At 46.7% G+C, this 16,715-nt stretch overlaps 1 protein-coding gene across 1 annotated transcript in view; it reads left to right on the top strand.

Moving 5' to 3' along the window:
* Nucleotides 1-259: 259 nt before the first annotated feature.
* CNGA3 (cyclic nucleotide gated channel subunit alpha 3) overlaps nucleotides 260-16,715 on the top strand; it is a 29,687-nt gene continuing 13,231 nt past the window's right edge. The window contains exons 1-4 of the mRNA XM_047067543.1: nucleotides 260-345; nucleotides 9,622-9,735; nucleotides 11,975-12,154; nucleotides 15,269-15,319. Of these exons, the coding sequence (XP_046923499.1) occupies nucleotides 260-345; nucleotides 9,622-9,735; nucleotides 11,975-12,154; nucleotides 15,269-15,319 (431 nt within the window). The remainder of the gene's footprint in view (nucleotides 346-9,621; nucleotides 9,736-11,974; nucleotides 12,155-15,268; nucleotides 15,320-16,715) is intronic.

Below are 16,715 nucleotides of genomic sequence, written 5' to 3'. Positions count from 1 at the left end.
CGGCATGGGAGCATACACAAAGTGAAAGACCTTGCTTGTGCTTCAGGCTGGGAAGAAGAGTCCAAAAAACCCAACTAAAACACGGTGTAGCTGCAACTATGGGAGAAATGGAAGAGGGTGTGTGTGCCAGGGCTTGCCTGGGGAAATAGTCCTCACACACAACAACATGGGTTTGCAGCTGCTTCCTCATCCTGATGTGATCTGTGTTGTGTTCATGTTTCAGCAACAACCTTGAAGCTGAATGTAACAAAGCAAGAAGATGGCTAAGATTAGCACCCAATACTCCCACCCTACTGTAAGAACCAGGGACAGAGATCTGGACCACGTTGAAAACGGCCTCAGCAGGTGAGATGGGCTTTCCATTTCATACTCATTTTAGAGAGGTGGAAAATGAAGCTCAAAAAGTTATGTGACTTCTAAAAGGTAACAAAATGAAGATTCAAATTCAGCAAATTAAATTTTACTGTAAAACTTCTCCAAACTTCTCCAAACATTTTCCTGTGTACATATTAAACATTTGTTGGACTCTGCACCAGACATTGTCCTGGGCACTAGGGATGTAGTACAAATCAGATGCCCTGTCCCTTGCTTCCAGGGGAAGGTCAGGATTCATGCTGTGCTCATGGGCCTGCAGAGAGTGGGCTGTGCCTTGCCAGTGAAGCCATCAGCCCCATCAACCACATGCGAGGAGCCATAAGGAAATCTGTACCTGAGTTCTACTTCTAGCCCTGTTTGTAGCTTTAGTAGATTGGGGAAAACACACTTAATTTCTCTTTGCCTCAGTTTCTTCAACTGCAAAATGGAGCAGCATCTTTTCCAAGCTCCTAGCATAACAGTGAGGAAATGGGAAAGTACCTATTTGGTGCAAATAGAGATATTTTTAGGTTTCTTAAACTCTCAACAAGTTGGTTGAGTTGAACTATAAGAAACCTTATTTCTAATATTTACATTATTGTTGTTATATATGATACACACACATATGGCATACACACACACACACACACACACACACACACACACACTGAAAACTTCTCTCTCCCATGAAATCTGCAGAATATCATATGGTCACAAACTGCAATGACAGTCTCTCAGTGCTCATATCTCCATTACTAGGTCCTCATCCACCATTTCTCCTCAGTCAACTATATATATCACACCCTCTCTCAGATGCACATTTGGTTTTTTCTCTGTCTAGATTCTTAGTACCAGAACCTTAGTTAACTGCTCATGAATGATGGACAACCATTTCCAAAGAGATTTGAGTTCCTATTATAATAAACCTATGCAGACCCAGGACCCTACATTCTGGGATTCAGGCAAAGGGAGGAATATCTCAAAGCATCCCAACAGATATTTATTGCTGCCAACCATTTTAACATGGTACTGGAGCCCCAGGAATCTTGCTATGACTTAGGGCCATCAGAAATTCTCACCCTGCTCAAATTTCTCCCTCCTAACTGGCCTACTGTCAATATCAGGGTCCTGCCACTGGGGACTTATTCTTTTAGGTTGAGCCATTGCCCTTAATCTAGAAGAAAATAAGAACACTCTTAAGACACATAACTGCTTTAAAACTTTGGTATGCATTAATAGCTTCTTTTTCACATCTGAGCTAATAAACCTTTGGGGGTGGGGTGTTCAAAGAAGATTGGGGTGGAAGGGAGAAAAGGTCCACAACAATAAAGTCAAGCTCCCTGGGCAGCACTGGGCTCCTGGGATCTTGGGCCCAATGTGAGAAGGACAGAGGCTGTTAGGATCAGGAAAAATTTGAAGTAAAATGGAACTTTCCCCCATTGCTCCGTTTTGCTTTGAGTGGGACATAATCAGAGAATATCATGGAACTTACAGACTCCCTAGGGCCAAGAAGGCAACAACAGGGGCTTAAGAGAAGACACTCAAGATACTGAGATACTCAAGAGAAGGTGGGCCCAGTTGGTGGGCTGGGGCTCCTGCCCAGAATGCCCTCTCAACCAGACAACCACTGTGGTCCAGCTCTGCCTGACTTGTCTTGGCTCTACCTCAGCCAGTGGCCTATTAGCCAAGCCTGATGTGTGGGCTGTCCAAGAGGGCTCACCAGGTCTCCTGGAAGATGACCCTTTGCAGAAGAAACTGTTAGCTCATTAAGCCACACAGATACCTGCTGATGAGCCTCTGCTTCCAAGGGACTCTATGGGCTCACAGTGGGTTTGTGTACACACAGAAGATTAGTCAGCCACACAGTGTGGGGTTCTGAATTGATTCCCTGCAACAATACTATTTGCCATATTCATGGATGGGAATATGCCCTTCCTTCTCCCTCCTATCCCCTATCCCCTCACCAGCGTGATGACTAACAGGCTCAGGGTCAGACTGGCTGGGTTTGAACATTGGCTCTGCAACTGACCAGCTCCGAAAAATTGTGCAGCTGTTTCAAACCACAGTTTCCTCATCTGTAAAATGTATTAGTACTGACCGCAGAGGGCTGTAGTGAGGTTAAAACAGGTGAAAGCTCCCAGCACAGTCCCTGCTGTGAGAAAGTGCTCAGTCAGTGCTCACTGTCAGCGTTGGAAATGATTCTCCCTCCTGTGGTCCTTTCCTGGTGTTCCAGGCTGGAAGACTTCTCCTGCTCTGACCTTACATAGCTCCAGCTGTCCTGACATCTGGATCTGGCCATTTCCTGCCTGTGACCAAGTCATGCTTTCTCAGCCTGACCACTAGTCCAGTCTCACTGAGCCTGCCCTGGGGACTTGCCCAACCACTGATGTGGTAAAAACTTGTTGACAGATTAATACAGAATCCCATGGAGACACTACGGAGATGTCAAAAGGAGAGAGAGAAAGAATGCTCCCTTCATAAAACAAATGGAAATTTCCAGAATGGGTTCCTTGGTGCTACCAAGGATTGAGCATGTGTGTTCAGGCTGAAGGTGAAACAGCGTTTGGCCAGAGGCCGAGTCCAGGCCCCTCCTCTGCTTCCCAGTGCAACCCAGCATCTGTCTATATATAGACTAGTTTTCCCTATAAGATTTACTTGAACAAGGGACTCTGGCAAATACACATAAAATTTTAAAGTTTCAAATCACTATTTTAGGGGAGAAAATGGTGCTTGAACAAATCATAGATCTTGGCTTTAAAATTCAAATCCATTTAGAAAGCTTATAGGAGAAAAAATTGAGGTTTAAAAAATGTTTATTAATTTTGCAAGAGAGAGAGAGAGAGTGATCATGCGCACAAGCAGGGAAGGGGCAGAGAGAGGGGGACAGTGAGACAGTCCCAAGCAGGCTCTGAACCATCAGCACAGAGGGTGACACAGGGCTCAAATTCACAAATTGTAAGATCATGACCTGAGCCAAAATCAAGAGTCAGATGCTTAACCAACTCAGCCATCTAGGCTCCCTTGGAAGAAATAATTGCTAATGTGTGTCCTTAAATATTAATCATTCAGGAAGCCTGGGTGGCTCAGTAGGTTAAGTGTCCGACTTTGGCTTAGGTCATGATCTCACAGTACATAGGTTCAAGCCCTGCATAGGGCTCTGTACTGACAGCTCAGAGCCTGGAACCTGCTTTGGATCCTGTGTCTCCCTCCCCCTTTTTTCCCTCCCCCACTCATGTTCTGTCTCTGTCTCTGTCTCTCTCAAAAAAAAAAAAAAAACAAAAAATTAATCATTCTTTATCCTCAATGATATCAATGAAGCTGTTCTGGGAACCTGCATGTCACTGTGACCCTTTGCTGAATGCCCCCAGGAGGGAGGAGATATCATGTCCCCATCCCCTAAGACATCCCTGTCTCCAAATTGGAAAGCCCTGTCCCCATCCCTTTCACTAAATTGGAAAGCCAGGTTTCTGTTTCTCCTTTTAAATTATTGGGATCATTTTCCTAGTGACAAGCCATAAGGAAGGATGGAAACATTTCATTTGAACAAAGAAGTCAAGTTTATACCCTGGAAATACCAGAAATAGAAATGTCTTGATTTTTTTCCTTTCTATTAAATCTATTTAGTTGACTTGATTACTTAAGAGCTGTCTGGCATATTTGAAAAGATAATGCAGTAGGGAAAGATTTCAGAATCTGCTACAGAGAATTGCAGCTAGAACCGAGGGCACCTCAAATCTCAGATCAATCTCCTAGTGTAGCTATTTTAGTCGAGCTTTGGGGCATAGGGGTTTGTGTCCTACAGAAGAGAAGCCTTCTTCATGCTGCTCTCTGAGCAGAGCCCAAAGCAATTATCACCAAAGAAAACCATTTTCAGCCTGCTTCCCTAGGACTAAAGACAAAAATGCACTCAATTCAGTTCCCTGGTTACATGTGGCCAATGGCAGTGCATGTCGGTCATTCACGGTCCTCAGGGCTTGAGAAGAGGAAAAGAAAAACAAGGTGTCACATTCTCAACCCTTGTTCTCCAAGGTTTGTCTTCGCTTACGTCCCCAAAGTCACTGGAGGAAGACACCAGGTGCTCCACAAAGTACAAAGCTAATGACAAGCTGCAGTTCTGATGAGAAGCCTGTCTTCTCCCAGTGATAAGGGAGACCTTTACCTCATGGACATGAATTCTCCTTTATAAGAAAACTTAGAAGATGAGCATCATAAGTTGAAAACTACCTTGTGTTTCAAAACAGTCATATCATTGTGTTGTGCTGGTTGCTCTTATTCTTGCTGATTACCAACTCCACGGAGCTCCTTCCTGAAAAGGTATCAGCACTACAGTCAGTCAGTCTCAGTCAGTCGGCAGCTTCAGGGGTGTCCTGGCCTGACCTGATTGTTTGTTTACAGATGAGTCCCTGTCAAGTCCTTGCCCCAGGCCTCTCCTCAAGCTCCTGGCAGGACAGCTCCTGACTCTCAGTCTCTCTTGCCTCTGTATTTCTCTGGGCGGTTCTGGATCCTCATTTTTTGCATTGGTGGCTCCCTTTTTTCAGTAACTGTGTGTCCATGGGGACTCAAAATGTCACCTCAAACTTTGGTTCTCCTCTCTTTCCATCTCTTCTTCCATCTGCTTGGTAAAATCAGTTTCTCTGAGGAATAACTAATCGGGTTTACTATTTAAATAGCCCCAGGCAAGAGGATGTGGAGAAATGGGAACCCTCTTGCACTGTTGGTGGGAATGCAAACTGGTGCAGCCGCTCTGGAAAACAGTGTGGAGGTTCCTCAAAAAATTAAAAATAGACCTACCCTATGACCCAGCAGTAGCACTGCTAGGAATTTACCCAAGGGATACAGGAGTACTGTTGCATAGTACTGATGCATTGTACCCCAATGTTTATAGCAGCATTCTCAACGATAGCCAAATTGTGGGAAAAGCCTAAATGTCCATCAACTGATGAATGGATAAAGAAATTGTGGCTTATATACACAATGGAATACTACATGGCAATGAGAAAGAATGAAATATGGCCCTTTGTAGCAACGTGGATGGAACTGGAGAGTGTGATGCTAAGTGAAATAAGCCATACAGAGAAAGACAGATACCATATGTTTTCACTCTTATGTGGATCCTGAGAAACTTAACAGAAACCCATGGGGGAGGGGAAGGAAAAAAAAAGAAAAAAAAGAGGTTAGAGTGGGAGAGAGAGCCAAAGCATAAGAGACTCTTAAAAACTGAGAACAAACTGAAGGTTGATGGGGGGTGGGAGGGAGGGGAGGGTAGGTGATGGGCATTGAAGAGGGCATCTTTTGGGATGAGCACTGGGTGTTGTATGGAAACTAATTTGACAATAAATTTCATATAATAAAAAATAAAATAAATAGCCCCAAGCATTTAACAAGGGTAGAGACTCTGGAACTAGAAGACATCATAGAATTTTAAGCATCAAAAAACAAGTGGGGACTCCAAGTCAGGAAACTACAGATGCTGGCAAGGATGTGGAGAAACAGGAAACCTCTGGCACTGTTGGTGGGAATGTGAACTGGTGCAGCCGCTCTGGAAAACAGTGTGGATGTTCCTCAAAAAGTTAAAAATAGAACTACCCTACAACCCAGCAATAGCACTACTAGGAAGTTACCCAAGGGATACAGGAGTGATGATGCGTAGGGGCACTTGTACCCCAATGTTTATAGCAGCACTTTCAACAATAGCCAAATTATGGTAAGAGCCTAAATGTCCATCAACTGACATGGATAAAGAAGAGGTGGTTTATATATACAATGGAATACTACTTGGCAATGAGAAAGAATGAAATCTGGCCATTTGCAGCAACGTGGATGGAACTGGAAGGTATTATGCTGAGTGAAATAAGTCAGTCAGAGAACTGGACAGATATCATATGTTTTCACTCCTACGTAGATCTTGAGAAACTTAACAGAAGACCATGGAGGACTGGAAGGGGAAAAATAGTTACAAACAGAGCGGAAAAGAGGCAAACCACAAGACACTCTTAAATACAGAGAACTGGGAGTAGATGTGGGGCAGAGGCACAGGGAAAATGGAGGGCACTTGTTGGGATGAGCACTGGGTGTTGTATATAAACCAATTTGATAATAACGTATATTTAAAACATTTTTTTTCATAAAATAAAATAGACCCACACAAAAAATAACAAAAAAACAAGTGGGGAGACGCAGCAAGAAGAAAAGGCCCTTTAGGTGCTTTGAATTGACTTCACAGAAAACTATCCCTATTCTTCACAGCTAAATGTGCCTTTCTGGATTTGGCTGTTGGAACAATACTTAAGTTGATAAAAAAAAAAAATCACCAATTTTTCCTTAGTTCCTTTTTGAAGACTAGGGAACTTTAGGGAGGGTAAGTGACCAGCCCACAGAACACCTAGCTAAGAGGTGTTAAGGTAGGGATTCGAATCCAGAGCTCCCGGCTCCCCATTCTGCCTCCTGCCCTTCAAGTGGGTGTCCTAGATCCTAGCCCCCACATAGGAGCCCTCACTGCTGCCAGTAGCAGGCCTGCTTTGGAATCCGGGGTCAGGTTTTGCCCTCCTCACATCCTCACCAGCTCTGATGTCACGGATTCCTTTGCTACTAATGCAAATAAATATGTTCTCAGGATGTGCCCTCACGTAATTAACAGAAAGCAGACTAGGCAGAAATGCTAGGCTGACTTCTTGGTGCCCAGAGCTCCCTGAGGATCTGCTGGTAGGGACAGAACACCTTCACCCTCGGGATTGCCTCCAGATCTTCCAAGCACACCTGTTCAGCTGTGGGCTGCTGCCCCCCTAACCTCACCATGTGCCAGCTGCCAGGATCCAAGGACTTGAGATATGGACTCACTTCTGTCACTGCTCCCTACTCCAGTAACTGACCTGGGTGCCTTGGAATGCACATTCCACCTTTGTTGTATACAGATTATTAGAAGGGCAAGGGGATCAGAGCTTTCTGGAATGACATTCAAATCTCAGCTTTGCCACTTGGCAGGGCCTCTGACAGGGTGTCTCATACATATCAGCACAAAATGTGAGTGGTCTTTTAAAGGTGTAGAGGGAGAATTCAATTAGATGGTTTGAAAATAAAGAGCCACCCCCACATAGTGTAGCCAGGTGGATCAGAGCCATGTCTCTAGCAGCATGCCACAGGGCTCAGTCCTCAGCCATGTCCTATTAAGCTTTTTCTTTAATCAGTGCTGTATATGAAAATATAGACAGCAGCTTCATGGAGTGGATTAGAGCAGGCTTTGATGTGGGATGGAATGCCATTCAAATCAGCTTTACCACTTGGCCATATGATCTTGAGGAAGTCACTTAACTTCTCTGAACCTCAGTTTTCTCTCTTATAGGGTGATTATGTGAATTAGTTGATAAGATCTATGTCTGACATACAGTAAGCAGTCAATAAATGGCATATAGTTTGTGTATTGTGTGTGAAAGTGATGGAGTTTGGGAGGAAAGGCCAGTATGGTGCCACTGCATATCATGGGCCCCAAAATATCAGGTGACTCAGATCAATGGAAAGATCCAACACTTACTTCCAACAGATCAATTGTATATGCACAAGATAGGGCCTTCTGGCTTAGCAGCAGCCCGTGTTACAGGACTACTGGCTTTGGCTGATGGTAGTTGATAATGGGGACACTAAAAGCACATGAACTCACAAACTTACAAAGATGTCCGGCGTGGGGTCCAGTAACAGCAGTGTTCTCAGTGTCCTTGCCCAGTTGGGCAGGAATGCGGGAACCTGCTCACAGGAGCGTGACCATGATGGGGAAGAGCCTTGAACCTGGGGAGACATGGCTGGGTGAGCTGGGGGTTCTAGCCTGGACAAACAGATGTGGCACAGTGTGACAGCTGCCCCATCATTGGAGGTGGTCATGTGGAAGATGAAGTGGCCTGACTCTGTGTGGTTCCAGCAGAAAAAAGGTAGCCTCGGTCTGCGGAAACTGAGGGAGGGAAGAACCTTCTACAAAGATGGCCCAGATGGGGCATGGGACAGTAGTGAGCACCCTGCTGCTAGAGACGGCAGGGATGTTGTACAAGAGGAGTCAGCAGATCAGTGGCTGGGATTCAGGACTCTCCCTTCTAATCACTCACCAGGGAGAGATAGAGCCTTTTCCTGACATTAATTATTGCTTACTTCCTCAACTGTGTTGCCACCTTGTTAAGAAGGCTGATTAGGTTGGAATAGGTCACGTGATGGAATTAATTTGTCCTGCTTGGGCTCTTCAAGACTCCGAATGAAGTGCAAATCCCTAGGGGCCAACGCCTGGCTGGCTTTTAATCAGGCTGATCAAACTTCAGCCCTCGGAGCTTTTAAAAGACAGGGAATGAAAGAAAAATATGCCCAAACACACTGGTCTTATTCCACGCAGTTAAACAAACCCCAAGCCTCTGCTGATGTGAATGGTGCTCATCTTGAGTCGTGGGCACGTGTCCTCTGTGTACTCATGCTTTTCATCCTGGATTGCACAGGTGAGTCTCTGGCCCAATTACCTCTGCACTGCAGGGGACAGAGGTTAGGCTTTGACAAAAGGGCACAGTGGGACTGAATTTTCACATGAAAGCACTGAACAAATGCACTTGGGGAATTAGGCCAATTCCATACAATATTCCAGGATGCTCCTCTTAACCAAATACTGAATGGATTCCTAGGAAAGCTGCCGAGCAAGCACACAAATAACTGCCCAGGTGGTGTGGCTGTGGTGTCCACACAGTCCAGCCTTAGCAGATAGGATTTCAGTATTCAGAGATGTGTTTGAAACTGAATTCTTGTTCTGGAATCATTGTGTAGAAACAGCTGCTGTGGGTGTGGATGCTGGGCACTGGGACCCGCCTCCCCCTCCCCTGCCAGTGCTCTGATGAGGACCGGGTGCTGCCGGCCTGCCCCCTTCTCCCAGTCCATGGGCAGTGGCTAGGCAAACTACCTTCCCTGGTCAGCCTGGCTGTAAAGGAAAGGCCATGATTTTTTTGTTTTTTGTTTGTTTGTTTGCTTTGTTTTTGCCGTTGTTGTTTGTAATTTCTTCTTTTTTAAAAATTAATTTATTTTTTAATTTACATCCAAGTTAATTAGCATATAATGCAACAATAAGGAAAAGCCATATTCATCCTAAAAGCTAGGATCTGTCAGATCCTGCTGGAGCACAGACTGACAGAGTGAAGACTGGGGTCTGCAGCTTTCCTCATTAAGCAGGGCATCTGGCCATCTCATCCCTGTGTCCAGGAGGCGATGAGCTTGAAATCAATTTAGCCTGCTGCATATTTGATTTCCTAGGGTCCACTCGCCTTGCGAGGAGGCTTCATCAGAACTGCAGCAGGAGATCGCCATGGAGACCAGACGACTGGCTGAATCCAGGCGAAACTCCTACACCAGCCAGGGGCCCTCCAGGTAACCCACCAGGCTCAGCACTCACCTTGGGAAGGGGGAGACTGAGGCAGGAGGAAGGGAGTTGAGTGTCAGGAAGAAACCGGCGGGGTGGGGGGAGGGGGTGGTGGAGGGGTGGAGGTAGTGTTGAAGATTTGGAGAAGAAAGGGACAGGAGAAAAGCTGTCAGAAATCTATCACCGAGTAATTTCCTCTCAGGTCAAGTGTTCTGAGCTCAGAAAAATCTAAGAAAAACTGCTGTTATCTGAAATTGCTTTCATATAAAGTGATATTGAGGCACTTGCTCAATTCTGGAAGAATTTAGAAAAAGCCAACCGGGAAGGGTTCCAAAAAGAATTGAGAAAAAAGACCAGCCAACCGCAGGAGACCGCTGGTGGACTTCAGTGGTGTGCAGGTGGTACCAGTGGCACCGTCCAAAATAGTCTCTGGCACGTCCTCACAGGTGTGTGTCCAGACTTCGTAGCATGCATCTTGCAAAAGGATGGGGAAGATTATCCAGCCTCCGAGCTGATGACATCTGCACTTGGGCGTCAAGAGCTGTGCCGCCTTAAAGAAGTCATTTCACCTTTCCAGGTCTCATCTGGAAACACATCAAACAGTGGGAGGGCTGCGCAGGAAACAAGCACTGACTCCCGACAGGTGCTCAACAAATGCGGAGCTCATTGTTTCCTTCCACTAAATTTGTTTTTCTACCAATGCCAGAGTTTTATATAATCACGTGTTCTACAGTTTTGGCTAAGATTATTGCAAAAGTTAATTTGTCTAGTTATTCTTCATATTTTTCACTGCAGAGGAATGTTTCTTTCACCAGCCCCTTGTAGCTGGGCATTTACATGATTTCCAGTGTTTTTGTCTTACCAATAAAATGTGGTCTTAAGGCTCATTGATTGCAAGGAAGAAGACACCTTCAAACCAGTTCAAATCGAAAGACCTGGGGTAGGGCCGGGGCAGGAGGCTGGTGCAAGCTCAGACAGACCGTCCGGTGGAAAGGGAACCAAATGGGGCTCATGAGACGGGAGCAGGGGAGGCACCTGCCCTCTCCCTTTCATTTTCTCCTGGAGTGTCATGATCGTTGTGATTTTTTTTTTCCTGCATGTCTCCTCTGTTTCAGGCTTTCTCTGTTCACACATCAGTAGGCACAGGCTGGAAATGGCCTTTGCTATACAATCTTGTGTTGAAACACCCAATCCCATCCTGGAGTGGCTTTTAATTCAGAGGCTTGGGTGACTCTCTGTGGGTCACTTGTTCATTCCTGAGCCAGTTGGCTGAGCTGGAGAAGGGGGTATGATCTTGGTTCCAGCCCCTCAGCACAGGGAGGATGGGGGGTAGGAAGAGTGTCCAGAGCAGAGAGGCTGGGCTGGGCAGGCACCTCAACATATGTCTGCAGCAGCTGTAAACATCTTTGAGCGTGGAATGTTTTCTTGCTTTAACTTACTCTTCTTAGGCAAAGCTCTGAAGTCTGTTATTAGGGTGAAGGCATATGACAACTCATGATGTGGTTCTAGGTTGCTCAGAACTGATTTTGTTGGGAACAGTGGCATGCACTGTAGGTGCCAAGTCAGGGAAACCAGATGCCAAGAAAGAGGGTTCATGCTCTCTTCCCATTCCCCTCTGGAGGAGACAGGGAAGGCAGGAGGCAGGGCTGAAGGAAGCTTTCTTACAGAAAGCTGGAGCTAAGACAGGCTCTGGAGACATAGGCTGGCTGGCCTCAGGCACTTGAGGGCCTGGCAGGGTCTGGCTCCAGGAGAAGGGTCAGGGAAAGCTGCAAGGAAACTTGTGCACAAGGCTGGGAGGAAACAAGAATTTGTATAGCAAACAATGAGACAAGGGTTAGGAAAAGAATCTAAGTTGTATCTGGGTGCCTGTTCCCTTAAACCTTATTCTAAATTTTATCACCATTTGCAAATTGTATTTTTTTCTATTCCAGTGCCTACCAGTCATAAAGAGCTCTACAAAGGCAATGTAAGCAGAAAAGCTGCTAATTCCCCATTTGAAGGATCATGCCTTTGGCAGAGTCCTCGTGTTAAAAGGACAAAGCCATAATGAAGACAATGTCCCTTATCTGGAAAGCTGGGTCCCAGACTGCAGGTGGTATAGGACCAGGGAATAAGGCCCTGACAGAGTGGAGGTGCACATCCAAGCCTAGGATCCTGCCAGTCATCTCTGCTTCTGCCCCAGCCCTGGAAAAGAAAGCTTTCCATCTCCTTCCTCCCTGCACTAGCTGCCTGTCCATGTCCTTCCAGGTTGTCTCGCCTGATCATCTCACTGCGAGCATGGGCCACCGGGCACTTACACCACGAGGACCAGAGACCTGACTCCTTCCTGGAGCGTGTCCGTGGAGCTGAGCTCAAGGAGGTATCCAGCCAAGAAAGCAATGCCCAGTCAAATGTGGGCAGCCAGGAGCCACCAGACAGAGGGAGAAGGTAAGGAACCAAGAGGATGGGCCACTGGCACCATGTGAAGCATTGCTTTGCTCCTGCAGCTTAGATCCACTGTGTGGGTGGCCCGGAGCACCAGCCTCATGACCTGTACCTTGAAGAAGGTGTCTGTTGTGGAGGAATACTGCATGCTCTAACAGTGGCTGCCCCGAGTCAAAGAAGGATTGCAGGAGAGGAAATCCTTTAACCAGAACCTCCACCCTCATTTGACCCTGCACAGAGTACCCACCAGTGCCCCCTAGAATTGGTGCTCTCAGAAACACATCTGGGGATGCTAGTCTCACTTGATCTCTCTCTATCAAAGGGCCCTCATCCCAGATTGCACTGTGACCCACTTTACTAAAAGCCAGGGGCTTTAATACCATAGCTTTGAGATTACCTAAATGGTACCCACAATTTTACATGCAATCTTCTGGGAGGGAGGTCTGAAGGTTGGTCAGAATTTTCAAGAGGAGCCATCATACCCCAGATCAGGATAAGAACCATGGAGTTGGGGAGTGTAGGTGGGGGTAGAATGGGGGATGGAGAGAATGTTTACTTTTCGGTAGGAGAGAGGTCTGCAGAACAAGGGCTCTGAGCATTTTCTTGCATGGCCCACTGACTGATTGGGGGCTGTGGCTGGTGCTGTCTGGTGTAGACATAGTGAAAGAAATCTGCAGGTGCTGACTTACATCCCCCAATCCCACACCCTACACTCAGAGCTGCTGCCTCCCCTCCTCTCTTGTTCTTGGGAAGTCTCACCAGCCTGTGACCAGCAGGGAGACCACTGGGCCACCACAGGTTGAATTGAGTGTGGCTAGTAGCAGAATGTCTCTTCAGGACCCTCTGGGCTGTTGGAGGGAAGGAGAGCTAAGACATGGAGGGGGAGGTTGACCGCCTCTGAGCCTCTCAAACAGGAAGCCTCTTGCTCAGAATCTGCTTTCTGGAAAAGGGGGCTGAATTCTGTAGATAATGCCAAGATTTATAAGATGTAAAGGTGAAAACAAGCCTGGTTATTGCAGACCAAATGGTCCCTATATAATTGTTGGAGAAAATCCTGTGTGTTTTTTTTTGTTGAACGAGAAAAAGGGCTCAGGTGTGAGTCTCTCAAATGGGCATCCAAGGGCCCCTGGGGAGTGAAGGTCATGAGGCCTCAGAGGAAGCAAGATGGATCTTCCTGGTACTTCCATTTTGCTTCCATGTTTGTATATACGTGTTATAGGTTTATTATAGATTATGCAGTAGACTGAAAAATGTGCAAGCATATTTAAGATAAAATATGAGAGTTCAAGGAAATTTCTTGCTATCAACCACTCTAGGGGAGCCACGTTTAGTCTCCCTGCTGGGAAAGGTGTGATAATTGGCTGGGCTTAGACCACAAACCCTTGGGGTTTCTGGGCTTGGGGAAGGACCACCTAGGGCCTGGGTGCTGGTGGGAATGGGGATGTGTGCAGGGCCATCGCAGGTTCCCAGGGCCAGGCATCCTAGACTGAGAGATAGCTCCATGACTGCAAGGCCAGCATGCTATTCACTGCTGAGCCATAAAGAAAGGATGGATGGCAGATAAGGGAGAAGAGAAGATGGGGGAGGAGGAGGTGGGGAGAGAGGTTTGCTACTGAGCCAGCCAGAGTGGTTCAGTTCCTTGTGGACAAGCAAAGACTTCTTTTGTTAACTTGATCAAATTATCCTATCTACAACCTTAGCCTAATGAAGATGAACATAAGCCTCTTTGTCCATTTCCCAATGTGACCAGATGAGCAAAGAGCTGGGCTAGGATCCCATCAGGGCCAGGTCCCGACTGTACCACAGATGCCTGGTCACTTGCCTGAGGGTTCAGAGTGGGCAGGCTCATGCAGGCTAGTGGCGGATCAATTAGAGAGGCTTCCTGGGGGAGGAAGACTTTGGATTTTCCAGGCAAATCCCATTGGCAAAGCAAAGTGTATGCAGAGACAGGTCTTGGTTATTCTAATGGTTTGGCCTTATGACATCCCAGACACAGAGATGTGGTAAACACAGGCCACTGCATCTTTCCTAACTTCATAGGAATTGGGAAATTGCTTGGCAGGGGAGGGGGGCGGGTCTGGTGATCAGAACCAATCCCAAAACAAATAGTTAGAGCCATGTAATGGATGGTGAGAGGGAGACTTGAGCAGTGGTGGGCAGAAGTACCAGGATGGCATTTGGCTGGATGTTCATCATCACAGAAGAGAAGAGGTGCCCTGAGAGTCAGGCAAGAGGATCACAGGCCACTGGCCTTGGTCCTGGAGGTCTTCTATGAGGTGTCTGCAGTGACAGCAGACAGGCAAGCCACCCGCCAGCTCTGTGAGGCCATGCTGGCTTCCTTAAACTAGCTGTGTCAAAAATGTCTATTGGCAATTGAGCACTCTGAGATAATAGCTTTTCCTACAGAACGCCGCAAAGGACCGTGTGATTCAGCTTTAAATAAACGTGTAGCTGGGCGCAAAACCAGCCTCCACTTTCTAGCAGATGCTCACATAAAACTGGGGTGGCAGACCCTGAAGTTTTAAGATTAATGTGGGGACAAGGGCCCAGAGCAGGATAGATGCAGAACTGGGACAGTTCTGCTCATGGTCTGTTTTTTGCCCTGCAAGCCGGAAGTAGCTGCTGTGATTGGGTTTTTGAGGGAGGGCCCCTTCTGAGAGCCCCTGCCTGCGCAGATGAGGGGGGTAAGTTGCTGCTGCTGCTGCCAAATGTGTCCATCTGCTGCTGAAGGTGCTCGACTCGCTCCACCTGAGTGCACCCACTGGGCAGGAACCACATAGGGTTCATGTCTGCATCCCTCAAAGCTCCTGGCACATTGTTAAACTGAATGAAATGGGGTGGAACTTGAGGCCAGGATTCTGGGTGGGATGCGCATAGTTAACTCTCTATTCAGAAGCCTCAGTTGAGCCAAATGTTCATCTTCTCTTCCCCCTAGAGCTAGCCAGTCAAAAAATGTTTGTCCTGACAATAACAACACCCCAGGTCCTGAGAGGTGTGTGAAAAGGCCTGGGGGACAGGGTGTGGGGAGGTGCCAGCCTAACCACCTGGGGCAAATGGTCCCCAGTAGTTGGAACTGAGTTCAGATTCCCATGCCGCGTTCTCTTTACTTTCCAGCAGTGGCTGGCCGCTGGCCAGAAACAACACCAACATGTGCAACAACTCAGAGGAGTGAGTACCTCTGCTCCCCAGCAGAGCCCCCTCACCCTCCCTGGTCCCACTGGCCACCTACCTCCCCATAGATGTCCCAGCTTCGCCTCCCTGCTGAAATCCTTTCGCTTCCCACACTTCTAGAACACCACTAGATCATTCTAGAATCTTGTTCCTTTCTCCAAAATTCCATCCCCATGGACAAATGGGGAAGGGACCTGGTCTGTATGACTTCTTTGAGCATTATAGATTTTTCTCATCTATAATGCATACATGGTTTAAGCTTTGACATCCTCTATCGCTTCTGTATTTGAGGGTGCAAACTCAGAGTTCCTTTACAGAGCAGTGGATATTCTCCTTCATGATGAGAATGCATTTTCCATTCGACAACCCCAAGCTCCAGGGTGCCAGTGAAATGCCCTTGTCATAAGGCCAATTCAGGCCAATTTGGAGGGAGTAATTAGGACAATGGGAAGAGGGGATTTAAATAGTGTATTTCCAGAGAATAGCCTCTTGAAATGGTGACCCTGCTGTAATTACTTTTTATCACCAGACGCTGAGCTGGCAGATCAGTTTGATGTGTGATTCTGGCAAGTGCCACTCAAGAGCCCAGGGAGGAAGTGTTGCATGTGTGTGATCATACACGTTGCATGTGTGCACCATTCGCCAGACTTCTTTATGGAATACCCCGGGGGCAGGCACAGGAGGGAGTCTCAGTTGGAACTTAGGGAAAAAACCATCAATATCAGCAAGAAATCCAAATTACCTGCCTTCCAACTGAGGAGAAATGTGCCAAGGCTTTTTCCTATTTCCTTTTGTCCCTTGGATAGAAGTTTTTACCATTTCCCTCCATGAAACTTAGTTGTATTTTGTCTGCAGAAATGTGGATATCAAATCCAGAGACCCAAATGCCAGCAATAAAGATAAATGAAATTATTTAATTCGCAAAATAGTAGCTATTGTGATATGTGCTTGATCTAAAGCCAAACTTGACATTAAATACCCTTGAAACCCACATGTTGAGTCCCACAGTCAGAGACAGGCTCAGGGCACTGGAGACCACGGACAGAGGTCCTGTAGGTCTCTAGGCTCCTCTGTTCTGGGGCTGGAATGTGGGCGAGGATGAGGGCGGATGGTGTTGGTTGCATCAGGCTCTTATAAATCTTTTCAGATGGGTTCAAATCATGGGTCCACACTGCAGGCCAAGGACCGAAGGAAAAAATTGTGGACTGTCCCAAAATGTGACAATCTGGGCACAGAGTTACAGAAACAATTCTGATGGACACCCTTCCCCATTCTTCCACCATGTTTCTGGCATTTTAACTTAGTCCATGGGTCCTTGAATAATTTTTCTGTCTCCCAGAGCAAACTGTTCCCAGCCCAACAGGCATCGTTTGCAGCTCTGTATAGGTCTTTC

This window comes from Lynx rufus, unplaced genomic scaffold, assembly GCF_022079265.1.
Source record: "Lynx rufus isolate CCGP_SWC_20201006 ecotype Redwood Valley unplaced genomic scaffold, mLynRuf1.p SCAF_8, whole genome shotgun sequence".
Lineage (NCBI taxonomy): Eukaryota > Metazoa > Chordata > Mammalia > Carnivora > Felidae > Lynx > Lynx rufus.
The sequence above is the reverse complement of the archived record's forward strand: the minus strand, read 5'-3'. Positions and strand labels throughout refer to the sequence as shown.